The sequence below is a fragment of the Dipodomys merriami genome, unplaced genomic scaffold (genome assembly GCF_024711535.1).
Source record: "Dipodomys merriami isolate MVZ:Mamm:240054 unplaced genomic scaffold, mDipMer1.0.p SCAF_142, whole genome shotgun sequence".
NCBI lineage: Eukaryota > Metazoa > Chordata > Mammalia > Rodentia > Heteromyidae > Dipodomys > Dipodomys merriami.
Genome location: NW_027202738.1, coordinates 1,099,799 through 1,127,179, shown reverse-complemented (window position 1 = coordinate 1,127,179; position 27,381 = coordinate 1,099,799). Strand labels below are relative to the sequence as shown.

Here is a 27,381-nt window from a genome sequence, read left to right as displayed (position 1 = left end):
CGGCTTGAACACCTGTGGTTTAAAGTCCACTTGCTGTTTCCTTGCCCTGCCGACTCTGGGGACTAAGCCGGAGCTGAGGTGTCTCTGGGGGAGAGGGGGTGGCCGAGTCCAGTGTGTGCCACGGCGGCTGGCTCTCCGCTTGCTGGACACACGATGGGTTAGAGTTGAGAGTCCAACTGCTGCGGAGCTGGCCCTCGCTTTAGCCTAACAGGCTTTTTTTTTTCTTTTTTGGCTTAAATAAAAGAACTTCGTAACTGTGTGTGTCAGATTTGGAGGCCAAGAGACCAAGATCAAGTTTCTTGCAAACACCAGGCACTTGTGATTTCTTTACCCCCAACAATTGCTAGGATCTTATTTCTGTGATGATGGAGACCCCAGGACTCACCCCCAGGAGGTGTACTCAGCCCAGCCCCTGGCGCAGAGACGCAGGGAGAGAGCCGGGCCCGAGGAAGCGGCTCGCTCACAGGGTACTGGTCCCCTTCCTCCTCCACTTCTCATTTAAACACGGAAGGGATGTGTGGCGATGTAGCCGGACGTGTGGCTCAGGGTCACCAGGAAAGGAGAGACGAAGGCAAGGGTGGAGCGGCGGCCCTGCCCCTGGTTCTGGTCCAGATCAGTGAGCAAGCGTCCCGGGGCAGGTCCTCCAGCCATGCCAACCCCGTGCCGCAGGGCCTGCCCCCCATCCCCAAACAAGGCCCCCTTCTCAACAGCCACATCCTCCCCCTCCATCCACTCCTGAAGGAGCAGCCTCCTGACCTCCACCCCGCGGACACCAGTGACAGCCTCCAGGGGGACCACAGCCGCCATGGACGGGCACACGACCTGAGACGGGGACTCTCTTCAGTTTTGTGGGGGCCCCAACCAGGAGAAGCCAGCCCCCAGACCCGATTACAGCAGGCTCGGGCAGTGTGGCCCCCAGGCAGGGGGGCTTCGCCCACCGGGAAAGGGGGCGGGGCAGGACGCGGGAGTGACACCTGCCGCCGTGGCCAGTGGGCCTGGCACGGACACCCCCACCCCCCCCCCCGGGCCTCCGGAGTGTGTTTGCTCCGGAGTGTGTGTGGCTGACATGCGCGTTCACACTTCAGACGGAAGCAAAGCAAACAAACAACGCATTTTAAACGCTCAGGTAAAAGGCGTTGGAGGCATGGCGTTATTTATGCTGTGCCTGGATGCGCCTGGCTGGGAAAAAACACCCGTGGAACTAGATTTATGCCACGGCTGGAGGGAGGAGGGAGACACCTGCCTGGACTTCCACTTGGCAGGGGGGAGAGCGAGCGAGCGAGCGAGAGGCCATGGGGGGCGGGCCGGGCCCCCCCAGTTCCCCAGCTCTCTGCCCCCACCCCCCCACCAGCTACCTCTAGCTTTGTGGGCTCAGCCCCGGCTGCTGGAAGCTGGGAGGTTCCGGAAGCCTTGTTAATTCAATCAATGAACTCTGACAAGCCTAAATGGTTGTTTGAATGGATCCTCTCCACGCCCCCTCCTCCCCGACTGCCCAAAACCTCGAATAAAATAAATTAAATAAAACACAAGACGCCATTGGAGTCTTTTTTTTTTAACGGGCTGTCTTTTCTGGCGGGAGTCGGAAAAATGCTAATGACGTTTGGGGCCTGGCTGGGCCTGGCGGCGGCGCTCTGCCCGGCTGTTTGCTTTGCCTCCCTGGACACCCCATCCTCCGTCTCCCTCCACGCTCCCCGTGCCCCTCTGGCGGGGTGGGTGGGGGCTGGGATGATGCACAGCACGCTGCCATAGGTGTCTTCAGCCAATCGGAGGCGATGGCAGACGCTCACACCTTGCTGACAGCTGCTGTCAAAATACCCTCACCACCGGCAGCTCGATAATAACTCGAAAATGAGATGGAAATGAGCGACTCCCCCGGAGCAGGAAGCACCGCCCTCGGGGCTGGGGGGTGGGGGTGGGGCTCAGAGAGGCTCCAGCGGCTGCAGGTAGAGTGGCTGTACCCTTAAGAGAGTCCCCAGGACTTCAGGCCAGGTCCAAGGCCTTCCTGCAGGCAGGGGTGCAGAGGGGGGAGGAGACTGGGCAGCGGGCAGCCGAGATGCACCCCCGCCCGCCCGCCCCTGAGCCGGGCGGCGGGACTGTTTTGCTGTGCCAACTTTGTTCTGAGAACTTGGACCGTTTCTCTCTCGGGGAGGTCAATGATGGAACGAACGGCACCAGGATGGAGGGGACTTGGAGCTGGAGATCAAGGGAATGGCCCATCTTGTGCGTGTGTGTCTACACTAGGGCTTGAACTCAGGGCCGGGCACTGTCCTTGGTTTGCTCAAGGCTGGTGCTCTAGCAATTGAGCCAGAACGCCACTTCTGACTTTTTGCTGGTTAACTGGAGATGAGAGTCTCACAGACCTTCTTGCCTAGGCTGGCCTCAAATTCTGATCCTCAGATCTCGGCCTCCTCAGTAGTCGGGGGTACAGGCGTGAGCCCCGGGTGCCCTGGCAGAACAGCCGCTCTTAGCAGTCCCCCTCGCTTGCCAGGGCCAGAGGTCAGGTGGGGGACACAGAGGGGTGTGGTGCCCACCCACTAGGGGATGCGGTCCGCACAGCTCCCATGGTGCCCAGTCGCAGGCTGAGAGGCCTTTAGCATGGAAGGCAGCACAGATGCCTGCTCTCTTTTCGTAAACAGACGGGTGGAGGCCGCAGCTCAGCTCGGCCGAGAGGGGAGGCGGAGGTTGAGGCTGGGATGGAAAAAAGGCCGCTCCGGGCACTCAGCCTGGCGGGGCTGTCCCAGGGACGGGGGCAGGGCTGGGGTCCTCCAGCCCCGTCGGCCTGCGCCAGGCCAAGGAGCCACTCACCGCCCGTGCGCGGCCACGTGCGTCCCGGACAAACGCGTCCCCGTCACCTGCGTCCACGTTTGAGCAGTGACTGGGGCGCATAGGCGGCGGCTGTAACTCACTCCTGGCTAGGAGACCTCGAGGCCCGCTTAACCTCTCTGGCCTCGTCCCTCATCTGCAAGGCGGTGAGGTGAATACCGGTGCGACCTGTGCGGTCTCGGGACCGACGGGGGGTAGGCGCTGCACGCCACACTCACCCTGCTCCGAAGGTTTTGCTCCACTCCCCAAATGATCTGAAGGACATTGGTTTTAGGATCAAGAGAATTCTCCAAGGGCAAAACTTGCTCATAGAGAAAGAAGGATTCTGAAGAGGGTGATGGAGAGGCTTGAAATGACAGAGTTCTGGGCACCCTCCCCTCCTCCTTCTCCTCCCCACCAAGAGCAGCACTATCCCGGCTTTGCCTGGCACAGTGAATCCCATCCCATTCTACACGGGGCCGGGCTCAGGAGCTGAGGAGCGAGGTGGGGCAGAGCGGCCGGGAAGGGTAACAAAAAGAATGAGGTCTCGGGTCTGGACTGGTCCTGGCGAAGTCGGAGCACTGGACACCGAGTCTGGGCTCAGTAGTATGAGTGAGCGCCGTAGCTGGGGCTTTTCACGGAACTCGTACCTAACCCCCCCTCCTTCTCACTAGCACAGCCACAGGCCCCGTCTCGCCGGAGATAGGAGATGCTCAGCCCATTTTTGCCGAGCCCGCCAGTCACTTCATAACTGAGTTGCAGACAAACTCAGATGGCAGCGGGGACCTGGGCCAAAGCGGCCCCGCAGGGGAGAGAAGGCGGCTGCGGGAGCCAGCAGCGATCCACGGGAGGGGAGCCAGCCTCCTGGCAGGCAGGTGGACAGGCGAGAAGCACATGTGTAGGTGAGCAGTCAAAGATGCCACGCCTGCATCTGTACCAGACATTACTAATCGATTACTATGCCACTCCCCGCGGAGCCCAAATAGACTCACAATCCTCCTGTAGAGGACATAGGCAGCCATGACCACCGGGCTCGCCTGGGAAGGCAGAAGCCGCCTGCCATGCTGGTCTGGTCTGGTCCTGTCATGGGTTCACTCCCTCAGCAGTTCCGCCGCTAGGACGGGGTGCAGAACGCAGTCTCTCGGGCTGGCACACTGCTGGTTCACGGGAAATCACCTGGCCTCCTTTCCAAGCTGACGATGGAGAGAAACGGGGCCGCAGGTACCCCAGTGTCTTGAGCAAGCGTGCTGGGTCACGCCGGGCGGCGATGGCCCACACTGGCCGTGAATGTCCCCAGTGGACACACTGGTGACCGGCAGGGTGGCGGAATCTAAGATTGTTTCCACAAGGTGAGTGGCTCAGGTTCAGAAAGTATCAGCTCACGAGCAAGCGCGCTCGGTGAGCTCCCAGGGCTGGGCTCCAGGGAGCCTTCGAGGGGGAGGGAGAGACAGGCAGACAGACAGACAGACAGAGAGGCAGAAAGAGACAGACAGAGACAGACAGAGGCAGATAGAGGCAGGCAGACAGAGATAGGCACACTGGCAGACAAGCAGGCAGGCAGACCCTGTTTCTCAGTTCTCTGCAAAGGGTCTAGAAACACCTCCAGCAGTGTTTCTTCACCCTGAAGACAATTTAACATTAATATGAATATTTTGAATATTAATTCTAGATTCTTCATCTCTTTTCTGAGTCACTGTAGTACCAGGAAGTCTGTGCATGAACCTCCTAGATAAAAATAGATCCCAAGAAATAAAATAGGCTTACTAGGCCAGCCCTGTCACCTCCCTGGGTTTAACTGGCCTAGATTTATGGAACCCAGTGTACAACCTGTTCAGAGGGGTAGGAAAGTTGGGGGGATTTCTTTCTCCCTGGGCTCTGCTCATTTCCTCCTGGACAAAGGGCACTTTTGTGGCTGTCTCCAAAACCTAGAAAATTCTCCTTTCTTTGACCCCAGGAGCCTGGCCTGTCAAGACATCACAAACGCCTTCTTCAGCAGCCCTCACGGATTCCACTTACTTACCCCCGGGGATGGGCGACTCATTACTTTCTATCTTTTGTAGCATGGGGTATTTGGTTCCAAACACTTTCAGCTTTTGTGATTATATATTCTTCCCCCGGTGTTAAGTTCTGGCAAAACTTCAGCACTTTACCATGACCAGGAAATCAACTTTGATACCACCTTTCAGGGAATTTAGACTTCCCATGTGTTGCACACTGGCCCCAAGTGCCTGTTTAGTTCTAGAGAGGGTTGGGGTGGGCACCCTGGGGACCAGCAGGACCTGCCCTCTCACAGAAACAGTCACCGGCCTCCCCGATCCCTGGCCACCAGTGTCTGTCACCTCCTGTCTTGTCATTTCGGGAGCGCTACAGGAATCACACAGCTGTGACCTCCAGGAGCTAGGCCCGCTCCCTCGGCATCATTCTCTGGAGTTAACAGGTTGCTGTGTAATTCTGTGACTCTGCTCCTGTTCGCTACCTAGTGGTATTCCGCTGTACGGACACAGCAGAGACGGTGCAGCTGTGTTCCCACCGAAAGACACCGGGCTGGGCTCCAACATGGCGGGATCATAACCTAAGCTACGTGTGGGAACATCTGTGCGTAGGTCCTTCCTGCTTCTGCTCACGCAAGCTTGCTGGTCACGCCTTCTAGGATTCACTCAGACAAGCTTGCTGGTCACGCCTTCTACGATTCACTCAATCAGACAATACCACACGAGCGGTGCAGCCTTCCCCGACAGTTTTAGGACATTCGGCCACCTCAAACAGAAGCCTAGCATTCAACTCTCTCCCGGCCTCATGCCCCCAGCTCTATGCAGCCTCCCTGCCTCCCGGACTTGCCTGCCCACCATTTCATGCCAACGGCGGTACAGCTAAAGCCTTGGTGCCTGGTGTCACACCAGGTAAGGTGTCACCAGGTAAAAGGGGCCGTCTCAAGGTTCATTCACACTGTGGCTCATGTGTCCCACTCCTTTTGATAGCTGAATAGTATTCCCCTCCGTGGATGTGCCACATTTGCCCCCGGCGGTGGAGACGGGCTGGCATCCCAGCAGATCGCCCGGCACAGTGCCCGGCAAAACGGGCTCACGCACGGTGCACAGTGCTCACACAGACACGGACCAGGAACCCTGGGACTGAGGACCCGGGCTGTCAGGGCGTGGGGCGGCAGGCCCCGCAGACTCCAAGCTGGAGCTCGGGGTCATCCACGGCGGGCCCCACATGGGTTCAGGGGCGCGCGGTGTGCCCCTCCTCACCTCTACTCCCCTCGGCCCCCCTACCCTGTGTGTGACTCAGGAGGATCCTGCCCAGAAAGGCAGCAGGCTTGGCGGAGAGCCCAGCACAGCGGCACGGGTCTGAAAACGGACTGGGATTTTCAGTCCACCTGGCAGGACGTGCCCCACACCTGGACCCCTCCTCCTCGGGGGGCCAGAGCCCTATGCTGGCCACGGGCTTTGTCTGCCAGCCTGCCCGGGGCTCCCTCGGAAGGCTCACAGCGACCCCTGCTGTCCACCACTGGGAGCGGCCCCGGGAACAAAAGCAAGGGAGGGCTGCCAGGAGGGTGACAAACTCCCAGAACAATGGCAGGGAGAAGGGGCACTGCACAGAATTCGGTTCCCTGCCTTGTGAAAAGGCAGAGAAAGCTCGAGATCAGATGGCGCGCTCCCTTTGGCTTTTGTTCCTCGGGATCGGTGTCGAGGAACGCCATCCTTTGCCAGGACATCCCTTGCTGGGCGTCGGTGTCTGCCACCTCCTACATCGGACTCCTTTTAAGCAGAAGAAGCAGGTCTGAACAAGCTGACCCCCTTACCCACGCTGACAAGGGCCGGCGTGGGGTCCTGCCAACCTCGGCCGTGAACACCGCACACCTGTGCCCGGCGGATGACAGACCAGGAGGGTAGAGAGCAAGGACAGAGCACTGAGTCCCTGCCCTGAGCCTCAGGCAAGAGACAAGGGGCAAAGCTCCCACGGAGAGAATTCTTCCTCCTCTCCGTCTTGCTGCTGTGGCCCAGGAAGATGGGTTTGGAGACTCCCCCAGGGGCTCCGCTTTCCTTCCGCCCTGCGAGGGGGGGATGGACGAGTGACCGCACCCCGGACGGAGAAGGCCAACTGCCCCTGCTGTGGAGTCGCCCGGCCGGGCTAACTCACGTGCTTCCACTCTGGGGATGAGGTGGGGGGGTGTCTCTGGACGCCCCTCGACGTGTACGTGGGGAGTCCCCACACCCGCCAGCCTTTGCCCCATTCCCTCAGGACCGGCGCCATGGGGGACCCCTAAGCAGCCTGAGAAATCAGAACCCACCCGGCGTGGGCACGGCGGGGGCGGGGGGCGGGCCGGGCTCTGTCCTATGCTCTTTGTTTTCCAAGAGCAAACCGGCTGCAGAGGAATTCACTCCTTGCAAGAATCGAGGTGCTACGTGAGCAGAGGGGACTTATTACATCGGATGCCTGCCTGTCTGCCTGGCTGGCACCGTGGCAGGGCGGGCTGGGCCAGCTGGCCTGCTCTCCCGGCATCCAGAGGCCCGTGTCCGCAGGGGATGCCCGCAGGGAAGTCGCCTTCCTCTCTAAGGGGCCAGGACCAGAGACCCCTGGGAGCTGTGACCAATGCCCGGATACAGGGAGGGGGGACCCCCAAAAGCCCCCGAGGCGATGCCCCTGGCTTCCAGCCAAGGGGGATGTGGGGTGAGGCCCCTGCGCCGGGCCTGCCGCAGTGGGCGGGGTCCGGCCCGCTGTGGAGGAGGGCTGGCTGGGCCACGGCCCTGCACAGGCTCTCACATCAGGGGACCAGTCTAAGGAGGAGGATGATCTGGCCTGCGGTGGAACCATCTAGAACCCAGGACGCTCCCGAACCCTACCAAGCGGCGGCGGCGGTGGTGCCGAGGACGGGAGCGCGTCCTACCTGAAGAGCTCCCGGATCTCCCGCTGGCTGGCCTGAAAGGGGACATTGCGCACCAGGATCTTAGACGTCGTCTGCTTCCTGGAGACCTGCTTCTTGCGTGCGGATGTCACCGCCGGCCTGCAGGAGGGGCGGTGGTCAGGTGACTGAAGCCCGCCTCCCCGCCCCCCCACCCAGAACCAGCGCCCCGCCCTCAGCAGGGGGATGCATCACCCCCGCCCCACGTGACCCGGGGGCCACGTCAGCCCGGCACCAGGCAACAAGCTGTGAGGGCCACTCACTACCCCTCAATCTGAGAGTCGGGGGACCGGAGGAGGACCTGACAGGAGGGAGGACTCCCCAACATTCACTAGCACCCGGCTGCTGGACAGCCACAATAAATGGCCAAAGAAATGGCTGAAGCCAGCTCTGGACGGTGGGAGGCGGTCGGTCATCAGACTCAGAGTAGGTAGATGGTAATGGCCAGGAGATGAGCACTTGCTGGGAGACGCTCTTGGGGGGCACTGCTGGAAGCTCCTGGGGGTGCTGGGTCACTGATGTGGAGAAGCAGGTAGAGACAGGGGAGCCAACTAACAAAGCTCCCAAAATCTCTTCCCACTGTTCCAGGAAACAGCTATCGGACAACTGGTCTACCTAACATCTACCGAGTTTCAAACTGACCGATGTCCCTGGCCTCTGCTGTCCCACTCTGGGAAAGTGGGGGAGGGGGCGTACCAACGCGGGTGGGCGTGATGCCTCACAGTGCTCATCTGAGGCACGTGTGCAACTCTCCCTTGCTTCCTTCCTACCATCCAGCCCTGACCGCGTGCATGTTTCTCCCCGGCCGCACATCGGAGCAGCACAGGTAACATGGCCCCAAAGGCCAGGCCCGGGCTGAGCGGGCGGGGAGCGGCACGGCGGCCAGCTGGCACGCGCAGCCTTCACCGAGAAGACCCCCGACGGGTGGGGGAAGCAGGGAATCAGGACACTCACTTGGTGGCTCGCTCTGAGACCCGCAGCTCCAGCTTGTGGCCGTCCACAACGTGACCCTGTAAGAGGAGACGCTGGGCTCACCGCTCTGCCTGTAACCCAGGGAACCCCCGCCCAGGGCAGGGGACACAGACGGCTTTCGGAGACCTGACCTTTCCTTATTTTCCTGTTACACCACTAGGGACCCAGAATCTTCTACCCTTCAAGGCTTGCAATGTGGGTTAGTCGGAGTGCTAATTCCTGAAGGAAAAGTCTAAACCGGGGCCCGAGGGCAGGATTCTAACGCCAGTCTCTGGAGACAAAGCTGGGGTGATAGCAAAATCCACCCTGAAAACCGCAGCACCTCAGAGACGCCGCGGCGCACGCAGCCTCCGTGGGCAGCCCTTGGTGGGCGGTGCCACCGGCCCCGACGCGCACGCGTGCACGTGCGTGCCAGGATGTGGGGCGCGAGGAGCCCTTGCAACCCTCGGGGAGGTGTGAACCCCAGCTCTCTTCCTCCTGCCTCTGGGGCTGAGGGTACTTCTCCCTGCCCTGAGCATGGCGGCCACACCTGGCCCAGGTGGCCACCGGGTTCCATGCGGCAGATCAGAGACCGGCCGGCCGGCTCACAGCTCCTCGGATCCTTCCTCAGGGATCTCCAAACCCTGAAACAGCCTTTGGCTCCAGCCCAATCTTTCAAAAGCCTGGGACACGTTGCCCCCGACACCCGTCACCTCACCTTTTACCCCACTATTGGGCCTCCGTTGGCTTCACACACATGAAATTCAGTCCTACCTTCCCACGCCACAGGCCCTTTGCACATGCTGCTCCCACCTTCTTGACTGCTCCCCTCCCGGCTCTCTGCACAGCTGACTTCAGATTGAGGTGTGAGCTTGACCTCCATCTCTTTAGAGATGTGTTCTGCATGTACCCACTGCCCCTACTGTGTGCTGTGGGCTCGCATGCCTGCTCAGGCTTTTGCTGCCTATCTTTCCCCCACATAGAGAGAGGAAGCACCTTCTCCAGGCCTCGCCCAGCACAGGGCGCAAACCACGCCCACAAAGGGCTGTGGACAGAACGAATGAACTAATGCGTTCTGAGCTGCTCACTGGCTGCAGTTCCTTAGAGCAGGATGAGTGGTGGCAGATGGAGGGGTGTATGCACGACCCCCCCGCACCTGCCAGTCTCCCCAGAGATCTTGCCTGGAGCTGCCGCAGGGCTTTTTGGGCCTGCTCGGGCTTCCGGTACTCCACGAAGCCGAACCCCATGGACAGCAGGGTTCCTGAAAGAAAGGGGGTCACCAGCGAGGTGGGCAGGGAGGAGGCCCAGGACTGTGTGCCAGGGCGCCCGGGCCCGGGCCGGCGCCCACGAGGTGATCATGGACGCCACCTGAGACGCGGCGGGCCAATCGTTGGCATAAGCCAGGCATGACCATGGGCCCGTCACGGAGCACCGCCATTGGAGGGAGAGGGGTTTGACAAGGTGGGCGTCGGGGCTCTGCCTGGCCGGCCCTGGTCCCGTCTGCCGTGTGGACCGCTTCCTTGCTGAGCTGGGCGCCCAGGGACAGAGGCGGCCTCTGGGCTCGGGGACCCTGAGACCTGGCACCTGCTGGCCCTGGGCACCTCCATTCAGCCCGACCCCCCTTCCGGGCCTTAGAGTGATCTCCTTTTCCGAATCCCCAAACTGATTCTTCCCGAAACGTGACCTTATGGAAATGTTTTGGTTTTTGTTTTCTTTTGAAACAGGATCCACCCTGGGGACTTGCGACCCTCCTGCCTGAGGCTCCGGGGTGCTGGGACTACAGGTGTGCACCACCATGCCGGGCTGTGAGATTTGTCCTTCACAGAAACCATCGAGTCAAAACCAGGCCACCTGGGTGGGTACAAGTCCCAGTATGGAACTTGTATGGAAGCTGCCCTTTAAGAAAGGGCCAGGGTAGGCAGGACTCGAACCCAGGACGCCACGAGGACCTGAAGCACAGGACATCCTGGTTGGTGCTCAGTGCCGGCAGCCTCTGCCACCTGACCGCTCTTCTCTGCCAAGCCCCCGGGCTGCCACGGGGGAGCCTGTGCTGGGATTGTCACACCACAGCGTCCCGTGACCCTGGCAAAAGTGCTGCAGACCTCCACTTGTGTCCTCAAGCTGTGCTGGGGGGCCCTGGGGACGGGGTCCCCACGACAGGACCACTGGGCCTCGGCCACCCCACCGTCCCCCCTCCCCCGCAACCAGCAGGGGTCAGGACAGCACCAGGCTGGTGACGGGGCGTCCCCACCCACCCTGCTCCAGCTGAGAGGCCCAGGGTTCATGACTCGGGAGAATGTTCTAGAAGTTCTACATCTAAACACCACGTGGGGAGGGGGTGGAGGCTGCTGGGGGGGAGAAGGGTCATCCACCCTGCCTGCCCACTAAATGCGGCCGGTTTTTGGGGGAACGGCAGGGGCCACGCCACACACCAAGCGAGGGCACGGGGTCCCTGGTCACCCTACCCCGCCCCCCATGGTCTCGGGGGTCATCCAGGCATTACCGGCTTTGTTCTTCTTCCTGGAGACCACGCAGCTCCTCAGCGCGCCCGCTCTGGAAAACACCTGCAAGACAGCGTCACCAAGTCTCACCCCGGCTCCCGGGGATCCCCCCATGCTCGGGGGCACAGAGCGAGGCCGTGTGGGAGGTGAGGTGTGGACAGGGTAGCACTGCGTGGGGAGCACGTGCGGGGAGCGCGGGGATTGGGCCCACGGCCCCCGCGGCGACACACAGCGGGTTTACACGCGGGCAGTGGGGGAGCAGCGGCAGGCCCCAAACCTTCAGAACTGGGTTGTGGGGCCCATTGGGGGGCACCCCCACTTAAAAAGGGCCGGGTGAGCCAGAGCTGCACGCGTGGCGGGGGCCACGCAGGACACTCCCCTCCCCCCCGTCCCCCCCTAAGCACCACTCACCTCCTTCAGCGTCTCCTCCGTGGTGCTGAAGTTGAGGTTCTTAATGAACAGCGTGCACCCCGGGGAGCTCTCTTCGTCGTCATCGTCATCGTCGTCATCTCCGTGGTCGCCGTCGCCCGGCCTGCCGGCGGCTGTCCTCAGCAAAAACACACCACACGTTTTCAGCCCAGGGGGCCCAGCCCGAAAACCAGAGCCCACCAGCTCCCTGCGGCCCGGGGCAGCGTGGTTTGCCCAAGGCCGCAGCCGGGACCCCCGCCGCCTCCGGGGACAGAGCAAACGCCGGCTGCGGCCCCCACACTGCCAGCTCTGCGCAGGAACGCGCCCCGGGCAGCCGGACGTTCAACGTCAGAGCCCTCGCGAGACCTTGCTCCTGAGCGGGGGCCGTGGCTGCGCGCGTCACATGTGAATTCTACCTGGGAAAGCGGCGTTCGGCAAGCTTGCCAACTCCAATGTAACTTTTTCTTTTCTTTTTCTGCCAGTCCTGAGGCTTGAACTCAGAGCCTGGGCGCTGCCCCCCACTGCTTCTGCTCAAGGCAAGCGCTCTACCACTTGAGCCACGCACAGCGCCTCTTCCAGCGTTCTGTGAACGTGGTACTGAGGAATCGAACCCAGGGCTGGCAGGTTCACCGCAGACCTGAAGAAACTTCCAGAGCGCTGCACCTCTCAAGTTTCGTGGTTTTAGGGGTAGCCCCTCCAGGTCTCCCCACTTGGGGAGGCCCACCCAGCATGGCCAGGAGTTCAGATGCTTCTAGAAAAGTGGAGAGTCCAGCTTCTTATGGGGAAACCTCGTCCTCAGATCCTGGCGGCCTGACTGCGTCACAAAGGAGCTGGTCCCGCCTGAGCTTACACCACCTGCACCACTGAGAGAGGTCCCAACTGGCCAGCCCAGCCGTCTCCACGCCGAGCAGCTGAGGGTCCTTCTCCTGCTCATCCTGACCCTCCTTCCTTCTTCCCTGTCCTGCTCTATTGCAACTGCACCGGCCTCTTCTTTGATCGCCAAGCCTGCAAACCAACACCTGCCACAGGGCCTTTGCACTTGCACTTCCAGCCTATTCTGCTCATCTCTGGTCCACCCAGGCCTGGCTCCTCCCGCTCAGATCTCTATTTGTGCACAACAAATGACTGCACGTGGTGCGCGCCTGGAACGCAGTGAGGCTCAGAAACACCCAAGTGGTGCCCACGCGGAGCTGCGGCGCGGTGGGTAAGAGCTCAGACCTTGAGGCCGGTGGCTTTGGACCCCACCTGGCTCTCTCCGCGTGTGACCCCGTACAGATCCCGGGCCTCTGTCACCTCTACGAAGGGGTGACAGGTGTCCCGCCTGCGGGCGGCAGCGCACCCAGGCCTGATGTGCGCTCGGCAGCAATGTCCCGCGGGGCCCTCAGGAGGGGAGGGGCGCTGAGCCCCGCACCCCTCTCCCTGCAGCCCACTCCAGGCTCCGCAGGTCGGAGAGCCCAAGGTCTTCCTCACGAGTAGACAAAGGAGGAGGAGAGGGAAACACGGCTTGGTGATGCGCCTACAGATGTTTGCCCACAAAACCACCAGGAAGGGGGCGGGCGGGCGGGCGGCTGGGCAGGCGAGCGGGGCTGCGCGGGGGGAGGGGGCGGGGAGCAAGGTGGGCTGGGGAGGGCTGGAGGGGGACAGGGGCTGTGCTCGTCTGTCCTGAGCACAATCAAATCCAGTCACGCCTCGCCACCCGGGGCTCCGGGATAATCGGGCGCAGAATTACCGCGCCCTCCCCTTGCAGGCGGCGGCTCGGGGCCCGCGGCGCGGCGTTATCAGCGGCGCCCAGCTTTCCCGGACCTCCCCCCCACTCGCGGCCCTTTATCTGGAGGTGAGGGTCTTGGTTGTGGGGAGATAAAACACGCTGTCCCCTCCCGGGGGACCGGCACGGAGAACAGGAGAGCATCGCAGACAGGCGGGGGGGGGGGGGGAAGGGGGGGACGGGCCGACACGCACCACACGGCCCGGCCCTCTCCCTCCCCGCCATCCTCTCCCTCCCTGCAGGGCTGACAAATCCAGGGCTCCACTCACCCAGCCACGGGGAGCCAGAGACCTGGGGACACTTCAAACAATGGTGCACCAGGGCGGGGTGGGGAGCAGGGGATGGAAGGGAAGATAGAGGAGAATAGAAGGGAGCCTTGGGACCAGCGCTGGGAAATCACAGCCAAGGCGACACATGGGGGGGGGGGGGGCGGGGGCGGGGACCCGCTGGGCAAGGCACAGATGGCACACTTCCCTGGTCTAGAGCCAGGCAGGCAGCGAGCCCCTCCTCCAGGCTCCCAGGCCTCCATTGTGGGAAACCTGCCTCTGTACAGGGAACCCCACAGCAGCTGGGGTGGCCCCCAGACCCCCTCGGGCCCCCCACCAGCCAGAAGCTCGCGAGGGACGGGAAGATGGTGCCCATCCTGGTCAGCCCCTCGCGGCTGCTGGTGTGCAGCTCTCCGTGGGTGCGAGTCGTGTATGCTTCCACGGACACGGGTGGACGTGGGCCCTGCTCACGCCTCCACCCTCCAGCAGGCTCTGGGACCTGCTGTGGAGCAGGACAGGAGAGGTTCAGACCTGCTCTTGGCTTAGGTGAGAACCACCTGTCCTCTCTCACCATTTTGCCCCTCTGCCTTCTAGTTTTCTTTTGAAATATGCAAGAATGATGGAGTCAGCAGATGGAGGACTTGGCTTCTTTTTTCTAGTCCAGTGGTGGGGCCTGAACTCTGGGCCTGGGCGCTGTCCCTCAGCTCTTCAGCTCAAGGCTAGCGCTCTACCACTTGAGCCACAGCGCCACTTCCGGCTTTTTTCTTTTTGCTTATGTGGTGCTGAGGAATCGAACCCAGGGCCTTAGGCATGCAAGGCAAGCGCTCTACCACTGAGCCACCTTCCCAGCCAACTTGACTTCTTTAAAAGATGTATTCTTATCTAATAAACCAATTGGGAACTCTATTCCATGCGGGCGCCCTGCTACTGGTGGACTTTAAAAGAAAAAACCACCAAACTTTTGAAACAAGCCCGTTACATAGCCAGTCTTACCAGCCTTCAACACGCCTGCCACTGCCTATCAAATGCTGGGATTACAGGTATGTACCACCAGGCCCATCCTTATGGGTAAAACCCTAATGTTTGAGTAAACAGACCTCTACTATACTCCAAACGCGGCTACCGGTCTTGGAGTCTAACATGTGGTTAGAATCAGTGGTTCTCGTGGGGGGCCGTTACCACCCGCTAGGGGGCATCTGGGAACGGAGGCACCCCTGCTGCTCTGCGGGCTGTGATAGGCTTTTGCCGCTTGCACCACGATCCTGCTGAGCAGGAACGATCTGACAACAGTGCCTCACAGCCTAGCTACTGGGGGATGGGGGGAGGGAGGGGGGAAGACCCACTGCCAGGACGCCAGGGGCCACCACGCTGCCTGACCGACCGTGCAGCCACTGGACCCCAGGGGCTGCTGTGGAACCAGGCCAGGAGCGCACCTGGGCGGTCTCCACCTGCCCCTCCGCCACCTGTGCAACGATAAGGTGCTCCCATTTGCTGCTCTGAGTCCCGCTAATGGATTCTAGAGTTCCTCTCTCCAGCCGTTAACTGACAACCCAAACGGCCTCAGGCTGCGCCCACCAGGAGACCCTCAGATCTCTGCAGGGTGAAGGGAGAAGCCATCGGCTCCACGAGGACTTCCTGCCTCCTGGCTCTTACCTGTTCCTGGCCCCGCCTGCACCTCTTCATCAGCGTCGCCCGGACCGGCCTGGGGCTCGCTCGTCCGCTGGGCTGCGCTGGAGAAGACGCCCATCGGAGCCCACTCGAGATACAGGGGGACGTGGTGGAACTGTGGAGACAGGGTGCCAGCTGTGGGAGGCATCCCGGGGCTGAGAGCCCGCCAACGTCCTGGGAGGGAGGAGTGTCTGGCCGGGACAGACAGGAAGAATGAATGGGGCAGGAGAGCACGGTGCACTTGGGCAGACACACACAGGGTATGTGGGGGGTACATCTCCCAGCCCCACAGAAAGCATCGCTGGCTACTTGGAACCTTCCGGATCTCACTCCATGCTCTAGCCCGCCCGATTGAGTACCAGGAGTCCACATGCTGAGCTGGGGGTGGCGACGGGGAAGGTGTGCGCATGCTCCAAGCCAGCCTTGGGGGTGGGAGGGTGCACACCTGCGCCTGTGTACTCTGGAATGCGCGTGCTCAGAAGGGACAACTAGAGGGCTGGGATGGCACCTTCCAGCCATACGGTTTGAGGCTCCCGGACCTTCATTTACACTTATGCAAAGTGGGGAGTGCAAAGCGGGGAGCCAGCGAGAGAGCCGCTGTCATTAATGGAGGTGGTATAAAACAACAGGATGAGCTGGGCACCAGTGGCTCACGCCTGTCATCCTAGCTACTCGGGAGGCTGAGATTTGAGGATCCTGGTTCAAAGCTAGCCCGGGCAGGAAAGTCCATGCGACTCTTCTCTCCAATAAACCATTAGAAAACTAGGAGTAGCGCTGTGGCTCAAGTGGTAGAGCGCTCGGCTTGAGCTGAAGAGCTGAGGGACAGCGCCCAGGCCCAGAGTTCAAGCCCCACAGCCGACAAAAAAAAAAGAACAAAAAAAGACATGGACATCTACATCCCAGGGGAGCCTGTGCCTGCTGGGGTCCAGGGTCGTTCCTGGGTAGCTGCATGCACAGGCTGGCACGGGGGCACCCGAGAGCCGAGTGGGCTGAGTCCAGGCCGGAGGCTCGCTCTCCCCCACCCCTGGCAGCCTCCTCCCTGCGTTACAGAGAGAGCTCCATCAGCGAGGTGTGTCCGCGCCTGACAGACACCTGGCGGGATGAATGGGGGTTCCCCAAAGATATGGCTGCGCGTTGACCCCCACAGCCCACGCCTGACAGAACTGCGAGTGTCCGTCTGTGAGCCGTCCTGCTCCCCCGGCTCCCCACGCCGCACGCCCGGCCTTACCTTGGAGTAGGCCAGGTGTCTGAAGGCCTTGCGGGCTTCCAGGGGCTCCAGGAACTCCACGATGGCGGTGACCCCGCCTTCGGGCAGCAGCACCCGGCCCAGGCTGCCGAAGTGGCCGAAGACCTCCTGCAGCTCGGCCGCCGAGGTGCCTGCTGGGAGGTTCTTGGCCAAAATCACAGTCTTGCTTCGCTCCGCTGCGGCCTTCAGGGGTGAAGTGAACAACACCGGTGGGACCAGAGCAGCGGGGCCTGGGGCAAAACCCAGCCCCGGCCAGCAGTGGCCTCGGGCAGCAGAGCCAGAAGGCCCGGCCTCGGCCGCCATGGCGGCCTTGTGGAGGGTGAAGTGAAGGCCCAGGGCCCTTCTGAGCCAGGCAGATCCCCTCGCTGCCCGGCCCGTCCTGGCTGGGCCTAGCAGTGACCGAGAGCCTGGTTCCTTCGTGGGCTGGTGCACCCTGTCTCTGCGGAAGCATGGGCCCCCCGCCAGCCTGGCAGGTCTCCCCCACCGAGGCCCCGTGGCCTCCCCGGAAAGCCACGCCCACGCCCGAGTCCCCGGCTGGAGCTGCGTGAAGACCTACCTGGCTGAAGGAGTCCAGGCTGACCCCGTTGTCGATGAGGAAGCGGCGGACCTCCTGGACCAGCTGGGTCTCCCCCAGGGCCACCCGCACGGCCACGCTGCCCTTGGTGTCCTGAGGGACGGAATGGAAGAGGCACGGCGGCCCGTCGGGAGGGTGGCGGACTCAGAGGGAAATGGGGCTGGCCCACGGCCTTCACCTGCCCTCACGGCCCTGCTGCCTGGGTCCGAGTACCCCAGGACCCCACAGCCCCTTCTCCAGCCTCCTCCTCCCCCAGCCCCTGGGACAGATTGCTGTGACTCCGACACAAACTTGCTGACCTCGGGTGGCACTCATGGACTTGCTGACCTCAGACTGGACCACTACTCTGGGCGCCACTATCTTCCTCAACTACAAGGAACGGGAGGGCTAGAACCCCTGCTCTGGGCTCCGCTGAGCTCCTGGTGCGCGGCGGGTACTTGCGACCTGCCTCTCCTCTTACCTTGGGCCAGCCTGCACTACCCTACATGGCCACCAGGGGCCACACTGAGCCGCTAAGTGGCCCAGTCACACTGGACTTGGTGAGAAACAGACTGAAAAATGGCTTGGGATGATTGGAATTAACTTTGTCTCCTTCCTTTGCAGTCACTCTACCTCTAGGGACAGTGCTGGCCTGGCATGCTGGGAGGATTAAGGGACAGTGGACAAAATCAGGGCTGCCCTTGGCAGGTTGGAGGAAGCCAGTTGTGGGTTTTATCTAACACAGACTCAGGAGCCTGAGACTCTAGGTACCGCTGGATCACAGAACGTGCCCATGTGGCCCTCACTCACGTGGTCGAACACTTGGCTCTTGGTGGCGTTGTACTTGTGAGCAATGGCATCGGCCACGGCGTTGGGCCCCATGAACAGCGTGTTCCAGTTGTGGGAGCTGAGGGGCAGAGGCAGAGCAGGGGTCACACCCGGCTTAAGGGGGACTCCTTCAGACCTCCAAGAGCTAAGGCATGGCTCTGGGCAGCTGCCCGAGCTCCAACCCCACCGCCCCCCGCCCTCGCCCAGCTAGCATGGCCGGAGCACGGCGCATGCGTGGGGCTGTGCACACAATGGCAGATGCCAGTGCCTGTGGTCACTGGCGGCCAGTGATGGCCACACTGCTCTCCCCGCTGAGCAGATGAGTAGAGAGGCTCTGGAAGGCCACACACAGAACCCATGGGGAAGAACAGTGAGAGCAGCAGGAAGCTTGGATAAGGCTGGTGAGTCACGCCTGTAATTCCAGCTGCTCAGGAGGCTGGGAGCCACGGCAGGGGGCTTCCCAACCAGCCTGGGCAGGAAAAGTCCAGACCCCATCTCCAAAATAACCAGCAAAGACTTGGACTGGGAGACTGGGGGACAAGGCTCAAGTGGAAAAGAGCTCCAGCCACAGGCAAGCAAGCAGAGAGAGAACATGGGGCCCCGGGTTCAAACCTCAGTGTCAGAGAGAGAGAGAGAGAGAGAGAAGGCAGGACTGAGGGGGCGGAAGCTGGGGTGGGTGACTGGGTGATGAGGACCTGGAGCTGTTGGCCTTGTCCTTGGCTTCCTTCTTCTTCTTGTAGGAGGAGCCGGAGGTGTCGGCGTCCTCACCGGCCTCCTTCTTGACGGTAGACGGCAGCACGTGCAGCATCCTGCCCTGGGGGGAGGAGGAGGAGGCAGAGGAGGAGGGAGGGGTTGGCTGTCACGGACATGCTACTCACTGTGGACACCGCTGACCCGAGGGTGGTCACTGGGTGGGGTCAGCTGATGGTGGATCCCTGTAAGTGGCCCTGCTGCTGCTCACCTGGAATACTCGCCCGTCCACCTCGGCGTAGGCCTTCACTGCGTGCTCGGGAAACATGAAGGTCACGAAGGCAAAGCCCTTGGGTTTCTTGGTCAGGCTGTCGATGGGGTAGTGGAGGTCGGACAGGGGCCCTGGGCAGAGACGGGCATGGAGTCAGCCGGCTGAGAGCGGGGCTGGCTGCCCGAGCGCTGGGTGAGCAAGGTGCTGGCGCTGGAGGGGGCGGGCGTGGCTGTGGGAACTTCAGTCCCGGCTCTCCCGGCCACTGGCTGTCGCAGCCGCCTGACAGTCAAAGTGTCACCACGCAATTCCTTTGCGTCTGCTCTCGGTGTGCCCAGCTGTGCCTCAGCCTCGCCCACCGCCTGCTGGGTGGCCTCACATCTGTCTTCCCGAATGGACAGCTGTGGTCTGTGGCCAACTCCTGCTGTGTGACCCAGGACCTCCCTGCCCGGGAGACCCAAGACCGCTGCTGGGGTGGCACCAGCACCAAGACCTCATGGCCACGGCGAGCCCAGCGGTGACCATGCCCTACAACACAGCCAGAACTGGCTCCCAGCACCACCTCTATTTGGGGCCGGCTTTGCACAGGAAGCCAACTTCAGACACCCAAGTGGCAGGCATGCCCAGGCCTGTAGTCACTGCCTGCCAAACACTGGGGGGGGGGGGGGGGGGGGGGGAAAGGGTGTGTAAGGATCTGGCCAGCCAGGCAGCTTCAGGAAAGCGTCCGCCTCCAGCTCTGCCTTGGCACGAAGAGCTCCACACACTCAGCAGAGCCGCCATCTAGTGGTCCTCAGGCCACAGCTGGGAATCCCCACTTTACACAGGGGCTGCGGCCATCCGCTGCAGACTGGACGGGGCTCCACCCAGGACCGAGGCCGGCCGCACGCACCGTAGGCGGAGAAGAGCTTCTCCAGGTCTTCCTCGGAGCTGGTGTAGGGCAGGTTGCGCACAAAGAGCCGCCCGGAATCCGCCAGGTCCTCCTCCTCCTCGTCTTCCCTGAGCGTGCGGCCTTGCCAGGGCTTGGCGCTGTTTCTGGGGGTCCCCTTGGCGGTGGGGACGTGCTTCTCCCTGAACACCTCGATATAGCGCCCACCTGTGCAGGGACAGGGGGTCAGGGCCTCCTGACCAGTGGCTCTGGTCTCCTCTCTGCTACCGCTGGACGCTGTGGCCCGGGAGGGGGAGAGTTCCCCTGGCACCCCCTCTGCTGACCCCACCACCTTCCAGCCTGGGGGCTGCCCGGCCCAGGCCACAGAGACCCCAGAGTCCTGAGGCTGACCTTCTGGTACCACTTGCAACGTCCTCTGTGCCAATCCAGCCCAGGAGAATGACCAGGGTCACGGGTGTCAAGGCCCGTGCTTCACCCCGCGTGGCCATCCATCCTCCAACCGCCCCCCCCCCACCCCAGGTGCTCCATGGAGCCCTCTGCCTGACTGAGGGGACTGCTGGCCACTGCACCCCCAGTGCCCACCCCAGGCTCTGGCAGAGCAAGGAAGCTCACGGCCCGTGGATGGTGAACCGCTCATGGCCCTGTCCCGCCAGTCTCACCCATGTACTCTCTGTTACATTTCAATGCACTCTTCACCTCCTCCTCACTGCTGAAATCCACAAAGATGTACCCTGGGAGAGATGCCACCGTCAGCCAGGCTGCCAGAGGCAGGGATGGGGGGCCGGGGACAGACCCCGACCACCCGACGGAAGCCAGAGCCAGGTGCGCCCCACAATCCCGCCCCCCCAGAACCTGTGAGACCCCACCTGTTTTGTTCCCATGCGCGTTTCTCACGATCCGAATGGCCACGGGCTTCAGGGGGGCCAGAAATTCGAGGACGTTTTTCTGTAAGAAAGAATGTTTTCTCAGCCAGTCTCTCTTGTGTTACTTCCTTAATAAACGACTTTTAAAAAAATTAATCCTATTAATCCTATAAAACATCCTTCAGATATGTTATCTGAAGACTTTGAAGCATCCCATGACTGGGCAGGGGTGTCATGGCTGCTGGCCGCGCTCTTGCCTGGCATGCGTGAGGCCCGGGCCTCAGTCTCCAGCGTTTAGTCCTCATAGCCAAACACTGACAATGACCCGGGTCTAACTGAGAGGACTGGGGAGGCCGGTGCGTCTGCGCCACAAGAAACCTGGCGTCGTGGGAGAGCCCGTGCGCCCTACTCCAGGGTGCGTGGGCACCACCGTGGCTACCGCCCCTTTATAGCAGGAGGCCCACCCAGCCGGGTGCCGATGGCAGGGAATGACCCATCTTCCTCCCCCCTGGCCCCCTTTCCACAACAATGTTGTGGGCTCATCGCTCCGCCTCTGCCCCTATTTCCCTCTAGCTCGTCCTGGCTGGTCCTCATCCCAGGGGCGGCTCAGGCTCCGCCCCCTCCGTCCTGGCGCCCGCCCGTCCTGTCCCGCACCTCTGTGACATTGAACGGGGCTCCGCGCAGCTTCACTGTGTGGGCGGTCGTGGGCTCCTTCTGGTTTGCCGGCTTCTGCGTCTGAGTGGTGGCGAGACAGAGGAGTGGCGGTGAGTCCCCAGGGATGGCTCCCACGGCAGCAGAGCTGCTGCCCGTGCCCTGGGAGGGCTGGGCGTGGCACGGCTGGCCGAGGTGGAGGCCATGGCATCAGGGAGCAGCGGGCCCCGCGGTGTGGGGATACCAGCGGGGAAGGGAAGGAAGCCGGAGGCACAAAGACACTGGTCACCCCAACCGGGACTGTGCCCAGTACTCAAGAGGCCAGTGTCTGACTCAGTCTGTAATACGACTCGACAGGTATTCTGGTTCAGTCTTTCCCTGGATTCTGAAATCCAAACAGCCCTGCCAAACCCAAGCTCTGGGCACAAAACCTGCCCTGACTCGAGTGTGGTTCCCATGGGTCAGCTCCGGGCTGAGCACTGAGCACCGGCCCATGGGGCTGACCGGCCGAGTCCTCGGCATGAGGTTTGTATGAGCGATGCCAGGGCCAAAGACCCTTGTACGTGTGCTCATCTTCCCGGCGCTGTGCACCCCTGGGCTTAGGCCTGGCGTAGGGAGGAATGGGAACCTGCTCAGGGACTGAGCTGGAAGAGCCTTGTTTATAGGGAAGATCGCACAGGTTTAAACGGCCAACTAAGGACTAGAGCTGAGATCTGAACCCAGAACTCAGGTTTCTCTGGAGTGTTTGTGATTAGAGGAGGGAAGAGTGGGTGCTTCTAAGGTGGGGGGCCCGCAGGGGTTTCCCCCCTCCCCATGGGAGGGACACAAGGTGTGCAGCAACCTTTATAACCCCTTCTTCAGAACCCGGCAGCCAGGAGTGAGTCCTGACCGCACTGCCTCCCAGCCATGGCCTGCTCCAGGCCTCAGTTTCTTGGCTCTTCTTCCATGCCATGCCCCGAAGGGCGGGCCCCCAGGCTGGCATGTGCAGCCCGGCCCTCCTTCCTCCCCGCCTCGGGCCCTCACGGAAGCACACACCTGAGCGGCAGCCTCCTGGGGTCTGCTGGGGGGTAGGACCCCCGGTTCCGGGCCCAGCCCCCTGCTCGAGCTCTCCTGGTGGGCAGGGGAGGCAGGGGGGCTCTGGGCCTCGCCCTCGGTCTCGCTGCCTTCCTCACAGTTCACGGCCTCATCCTCACTCTCCTCCTCTTCCTCTGAGGAGGATGCCTCGGCCTGCACCACCTTGGACCTCAGGTAATCCATGTCGGAGAGCCCCTTCTGCACGGCCACCTTTCCCTCCAGCCCTGGCTTCCCTGGAGGAACAGGGAGATGAGTTCAGCGAATTGGGTGACAGGGGGCCGGCGTTCCAGGATGTGCCAGACACGCCATGCCACCACGGAGCACTCAGGAGCCATGCCACCACGGAGCACTCAGGAGCACTCAGGCCGGGTCCTCACCTTTGGCCTCCTCCCCAGCTGCCTCACTGTCCTCACTCTCCTGGCCGGAATCAGAGTCAAAGTTTAAGTAGTCGCTGGCTGGCTGGCTCTTCCTTCTTGGGGGCTCAGTGTCCAGGGCGTCGTTGGCCCAAGTGGCCGCCTGTGTCCGCCTCTGGTGAACTGACAGGAACTCCTGGAACTCGGTGTCTTCCTTCAGCTGATGGCACAGCGTCCGAGGACGCAGGGGTGGAGAGATGGAGAAGAGGCAGAGGAGGCTCGGGTGAGGGCTGGGCCTAGCGAGGAAGGCCAGCAAGAGCCCCTGGGATGCAGGAGATTTAAGAAGCCAGGAGATGGGGCAAGGGGTGGACTCGGTCTCCCCCAAGCTCCCCTGCGCAGGCCTCCCTTCGGATCAGCCCCAGGACTCACCTTCTGCAGCTCAGTTGGTACCTTGTTCTTCTTATCCTGAAGGCAGAAGGCAGAGGGTGAGCATGAGTGGGGACTGGGGCGAGGAGAGCAGCACAGCCCTGCTGGGCCCAGGGACCATCCACCCTGCCTCGCTCCCAGGGAGCGAGTGACCGCCCCACCACCTGCGTACTTTCTTAGTTTCTCTGGGGACAGAGTCCTGTGCAGGAGGCTCGGGCTGGATCACTTTCTGGCCATGTTTGCTCCAGGCTCGGGGCTTTGTGGGGTCCCCAAACGACTTGCAGAACTCCACCTGTGTGGGGAGAAGATGGCGTTTATCACCCGCCACCCCCCCCCCCACACACACACATAGGACCTGGGCACATGGGCTTTAGAGACAGGCCATAAACAGTGACCTGTTTCCTTGAAGCAAATTCCTTCCCATCCCCAGTCCTGAAGTCACTGCCACAGTTACTATGCATGGGGAACCTGAGTACTGATGCTGCTTCACTCCACCTGCGAGGGTCAGCATGCCAAGCCCCGCCACCCCCACCTCCCCCAAGCAGAGAGGAGGAGTCGCTGCTCTCCAACTTCCCAGCCCAGGAATCAAAGCAGAGAACAGAAGCCACTGCCCAGTGACCAGGTGGCAAGTGACCGAACTCAGGGCCTAAGGTCTTAAAACCACGTGTGCAGGTTGGCTCTGGTGACACAGGCTTTATGCTCAGCTGGGAGCTGGAACAGAGCAATGCAGAGTGACAGCTGACAGGGGCAAGCCTGGCTGGCCCCAGACAACCATCACAGGGTAACAGGGAAAATGGGGGGGGGGGCCCTCAGGAGAGCCCTAAGGAACAACTCTCAAAACCTAGACGTTTCCAACACTCCAGGAGGTGACCTTTGGGAGGACTGGCCCTGTGGGAGCCCACGTGGACACAGCCACAAGCCACACCTTGCCACGACAGGGAATCACTTTTCCCAGGGTCACAATCCTTTCATGGGGTCTTTAAGAATAATTCCTGAGCCGGGCGCTGGTGGCTCACGCCTGTAATCCTAGCTACTCAGGAGGCTGAGATCTGAGGATCGCGGTTCAAAGCCAGCCCGGGCAGGAGAGACCGTGAGACTCCTATTTCCAATAAACCACCAGAAAACCGGAAGTGGCGCTGTAGCTCAAGTGGTAGAGCGCTTGCCTTGAGCTGAAGAGCTGAGGGACAGAGCCCAGGCCCAGAGTTCAAGCCCCACGGCCGACCAAAAAAAAAAAAAAGAATAATTCCTTCTGCTGGGCGCAGTGGTACACGTCAGTAAGCCAGTACTCAGGTGTAGCAGGAGAATTTCAAGTTCAAGGCCAGCTGGGGTTACATATTGTGACCTTGTCCCCAAAACAAACAGCCAAAAAAAGAATAAAAACCAATTGTTAGCTGGACACTGGTGGTTCGTGTCTATAACCCTAGCAGTTCAGGAGGCGGAGACCTGGAGGATCCAAGTTTGGAGTCAGCCTGGGCAGACATGTCCTTGAGACTCCATCTCCCAATTAACCAGCAAAAAGTGAGGTGTGAGAGTTTGAGGCCCTGAATTCAAGTCCTGCTATTGGTCCATTTAAAAACCCATGAAAATTATTTCTGTGGTAAGGACATGTGTTCATGACTCAACTGACAGAAAAATAGTATAAAGATGGTTTTTAAAATGACTTGAATTTCTATCAATCACAGAGAGGAATTAATCTTTTGGGAAACTTGTGGCACCTGGTTCTTTCTGCATTTATATACCTGCAGAGCAGGGATATGGCTGTGCATGGGATCAGGTCTCCTTTTCCTTCTCATTGTGGTACGACTCAGGCTTTGTCATGTCATCAGTACACATGGAAGCCTTCCTGAGCCCTCCAGGTACGCAAGCAGCTTGCTGATTATAGAGCTCTGCCTGCCGGCTGGCAGGTGGCCAAAGACACAGAGCTGGGAATCCCAGACAGATGTGTGCTACCCAGCCTCAGAGGGAGCTCCCAGAGGCAGCTGACAGGTGAGTGAACAAAGGAGGGGCTCACAGGTGGTTCCCTGGGGACAGGCTGTGCCCGTGCTGGGGCCTCATTTCCACAAACTCATTCAGACACTCAGGTCGGGCCCAGGATGTTTCACCAAGTTCTCAGATGATTCTTATGTGTTCAAAAGAGTGTGAACCCAAGGTGTAGGCCAAAGGGGAAGAGCAACGGGCGCTGAGTGAGAGGCCTGCTGTCACTCCAGGGAAGCAGGCAAAGCGGGACTCCCACTGACTCACCGTGATCCGGGATGTGTCGATGAAGCTCCTGTTGAAGTGGCTCAGGGCGACCTGGGCCTCTTCCTCTGACTTGAAGCCGATGAAGCCGAATTTACGGAACTTGCCATCTTTGGTGAACTTCAGGCTGCAGTCGGTCAGTGTGCCGAAGGCAGCAAACAGCTGCCTGAAGCGCTCCTCCTTCATCTGGAGGAGAAGGGGCACAATGAGGGGAGACCTGGGGTGCCCCCTCCTCCATCGGGAGCCCAGGTATCAAGACACGCTAGCTACTCAGGAGAATGTGGTTTGGAGAAGCACAGTTTGAGGCCAGCCTGGGTCAAAAAGTCCATGAGACTCCATTTCCAGTTGAGCAACAAAAAACCAGGCAGGAGGCATGGCTCAAGTGGCAGAGCACCATCCAGTGAGAGATTTTTTTTTTTGTCAGTCTTGGGGCCTGAACTCTGGGCCTGGGCACAGTTCCTCAGCTCTTCAGCTCAAGGATAGCGCTCTACCACTTGAGCCACAGCACCACTTCCGGCTTTTTTTTCTTTTTGCTTATGTGGTGCTGAGAAATCGAACCCAGGGCCACGTGCAAGCAAGGCTAGTGCTCTACCACAGAGCCACCTTCCCAGCCCTCCAGGCGAGAGAGTTTGAGAAGAAAAAGCCACAACAATAAAACCAGCCAGCAAACAAACAAATCCACCCAAGGCAACAGTAAAAACCAGAAACAGTCTGGCATTTTCTAAAGTGAGGAAGATACCCTCGGGGATAGAAGCCAGAGTTCGGAAGGCGTTATTCCCAATCACCCCATTCAAACGGCTCACTTTCCATGGTGGCCTGGGGCCTTCCATCATCATCAGGAGCTCTCTAACCCAGAAGTCGGACTGAAATGGGAGGGAGGGTCCAACCCCCCGTGTCCACGCCCACTCGTCCATTTCTCGGCTGAGGTACCCGGCGTGTGTCGGAGGGATGCTTCCCTGGGGAGGTGGAGGCCGGGGCTCCCGGGGATGCAGGAAAGCAGGGCGGGGTCACCCCGCCCCATCACCTCCCGCCCCCCACTTGGTCTTCCGAGGTGCCCGGGCCGCAGCGGCGGGGAAGCAAACGCCGTGACCCCCCGATGAGCCCTCAGGCCCGTCGTCCCTCGCGGTGAACAGCCTGGAAACTTCGACCCGAACCTGTGGGTCCTCCTGGGGGGCCGGGGCGGGGGTGGCATCGCCCCGGGAAGAGAAGTCGGGGTTCCAGCCGGCGGGGAGGCCTCGAGCAGCCGCTCCTCCTCCTTCCCCGAGGGCCGCGCGGGCAAGCCCGGGGTGCCGACGTCGGCCCGGGGTTCCGGGCTCGGGATGCAGGCCCCGGGCTCCGTGCCCCGGAGGGCGCGCCGTGAAGCGTCCCAGGGCCTGGCTCTGCACTCACCCCGTTCGGGAGGTTTTTCACGATCAGTCGCGACATGGTGCGAGGTTCCCGGCGCTCCGGATCCCAGCCGCAGCCCGCGGCGCCTTCCCCGCCGCTCTCACGCTGCCGCCCTGGGCGCCGCCATGGTTCGCCGGTCACGTGACCGCGCTCGGGACCCGCCCCCTCCCAGAAGCAGACGTGATTGGCCACGCCGCTCAAGGAAGTCACGCCCTAAGAGGAAGGGGGCGGGGTGGAGGGCGGCGGAGGACTCGCCCACTGCGCAGGCGCAGGCTCCATCTAGAGACGAGGCTGGGAGATGTCGGTAGGGGGCGCTGGTTCCCAGGATCCCGGGGTTGGGGGGCGGGCAGAGGGGAGTCTGCACACCGATTTCTACGGTGATAATTCTGCATTACCCCAGGTTCAAGGAGACAGGACAAGAGTACATCAGGATGCAGTCTCTACCCCCTGGTGGGTGGGGGAGATCCGCAGGAACCCCCATACTATCCTTAGTATGCAGCATTTGCTTCTTGGCCACAGCATCTGATGCACTAACGTTGTTTGGATTTTCCCCCTCCTCTCAGCTTTTGCAATTTCCCTCTTCAAGATACTCCTGAGTTTTGGTTAATAGCTTCATCGAGATGAATTCACAAGTTGGGCCCTGGTGGCTCAC

General features: G+C 61.3%; 1 protein-coding gene across 2 annotated transcripts in view; it reads right to left on the bottom strand.

The window, feature by feature from the left end:
• The window catches only part of Rbm19 (RNA binding motif protein 19), a 59,383-nt gene extending 32,532 nt beyond the window's left edge, over positions 1-26,851 (bottom strand). The window contains exons 1-21 of one of the 2 annotated variants that reach the window (XM_070021426.1): positions 26,733-26,851; positions 25,347-25,529; positions 23,278-23,397; positions 23,109-23,144; positions 22,704-22,899; positions 22,288-22,559; positions 21,256-21,336; positions 20,605-20,683; positions 20,398-20,469; positions 19,742-19,945; positions 18,856-18,986; positions 18,590-18,708; positions 17,877-17,973; positions 17,070-17,180; positions 16,496-16,696; positions 15,253-15,382; positions 11,572-11,702; positions 11,163-11,223; positions 9,841-9,920; positions 8,663-8,718; positions 7,694-7,810 (exon numbers count right to left, since the gene is read on the bottom strand). In XM_070021426.1, coding sequence (XP_069877527.1) covers positions 7,694-7,810; positions 8,663-8,718; positions 9,841-9,920; positions 11,163-11,223; positions 11,572-11,702; positions 15,253-15,382; positions 16,496-16,696; positions 17,070-17,180; positions 17,877-17,973; positions 18,590-18,708; positions 18,856-18,986; positions 19,742-19,945; positions 20,398-20,469; positions 20,605-20,683; positions 21,256-21,336; positions 22,288-22,559; positions 22,704-22,899; positions 23,109-23,144; positions 23,278-23,397; positions 25,347-25,529; positions 26,733-26,768 — 2,513 coding nt within the window. In that variant the 5' untranslated portion in view covers positions 26,769-26,851. The remainder of the gene's footprint in view (positions 1-7,693; positions 7,811-8,662; positions 8,719-9,840; positions 9,921-11,162; positions 11,224-11,571; positions 11,703-15,252; positions 15,383-16,495; positions 16,697-17,069; positions 17,181-17,876; positions 17,974-18,589; positions 18,709-18,855; positions 18,987-19,741; positions 19,946-20,397; positions 20,470-20,604; positions 20,684-21,255; positions 21,337-22,287; positions 22,560-22,703; positions 22,900-23,108; positions 23,145-23,277; positions 23,398-25,346; positions 25,530-26,732) is intronic. The other variant, XM_070021427.1, reaches the window with a different exon arrangement.
• Positions 26,852-27,381: the final 530 nt, after the last annotated feature.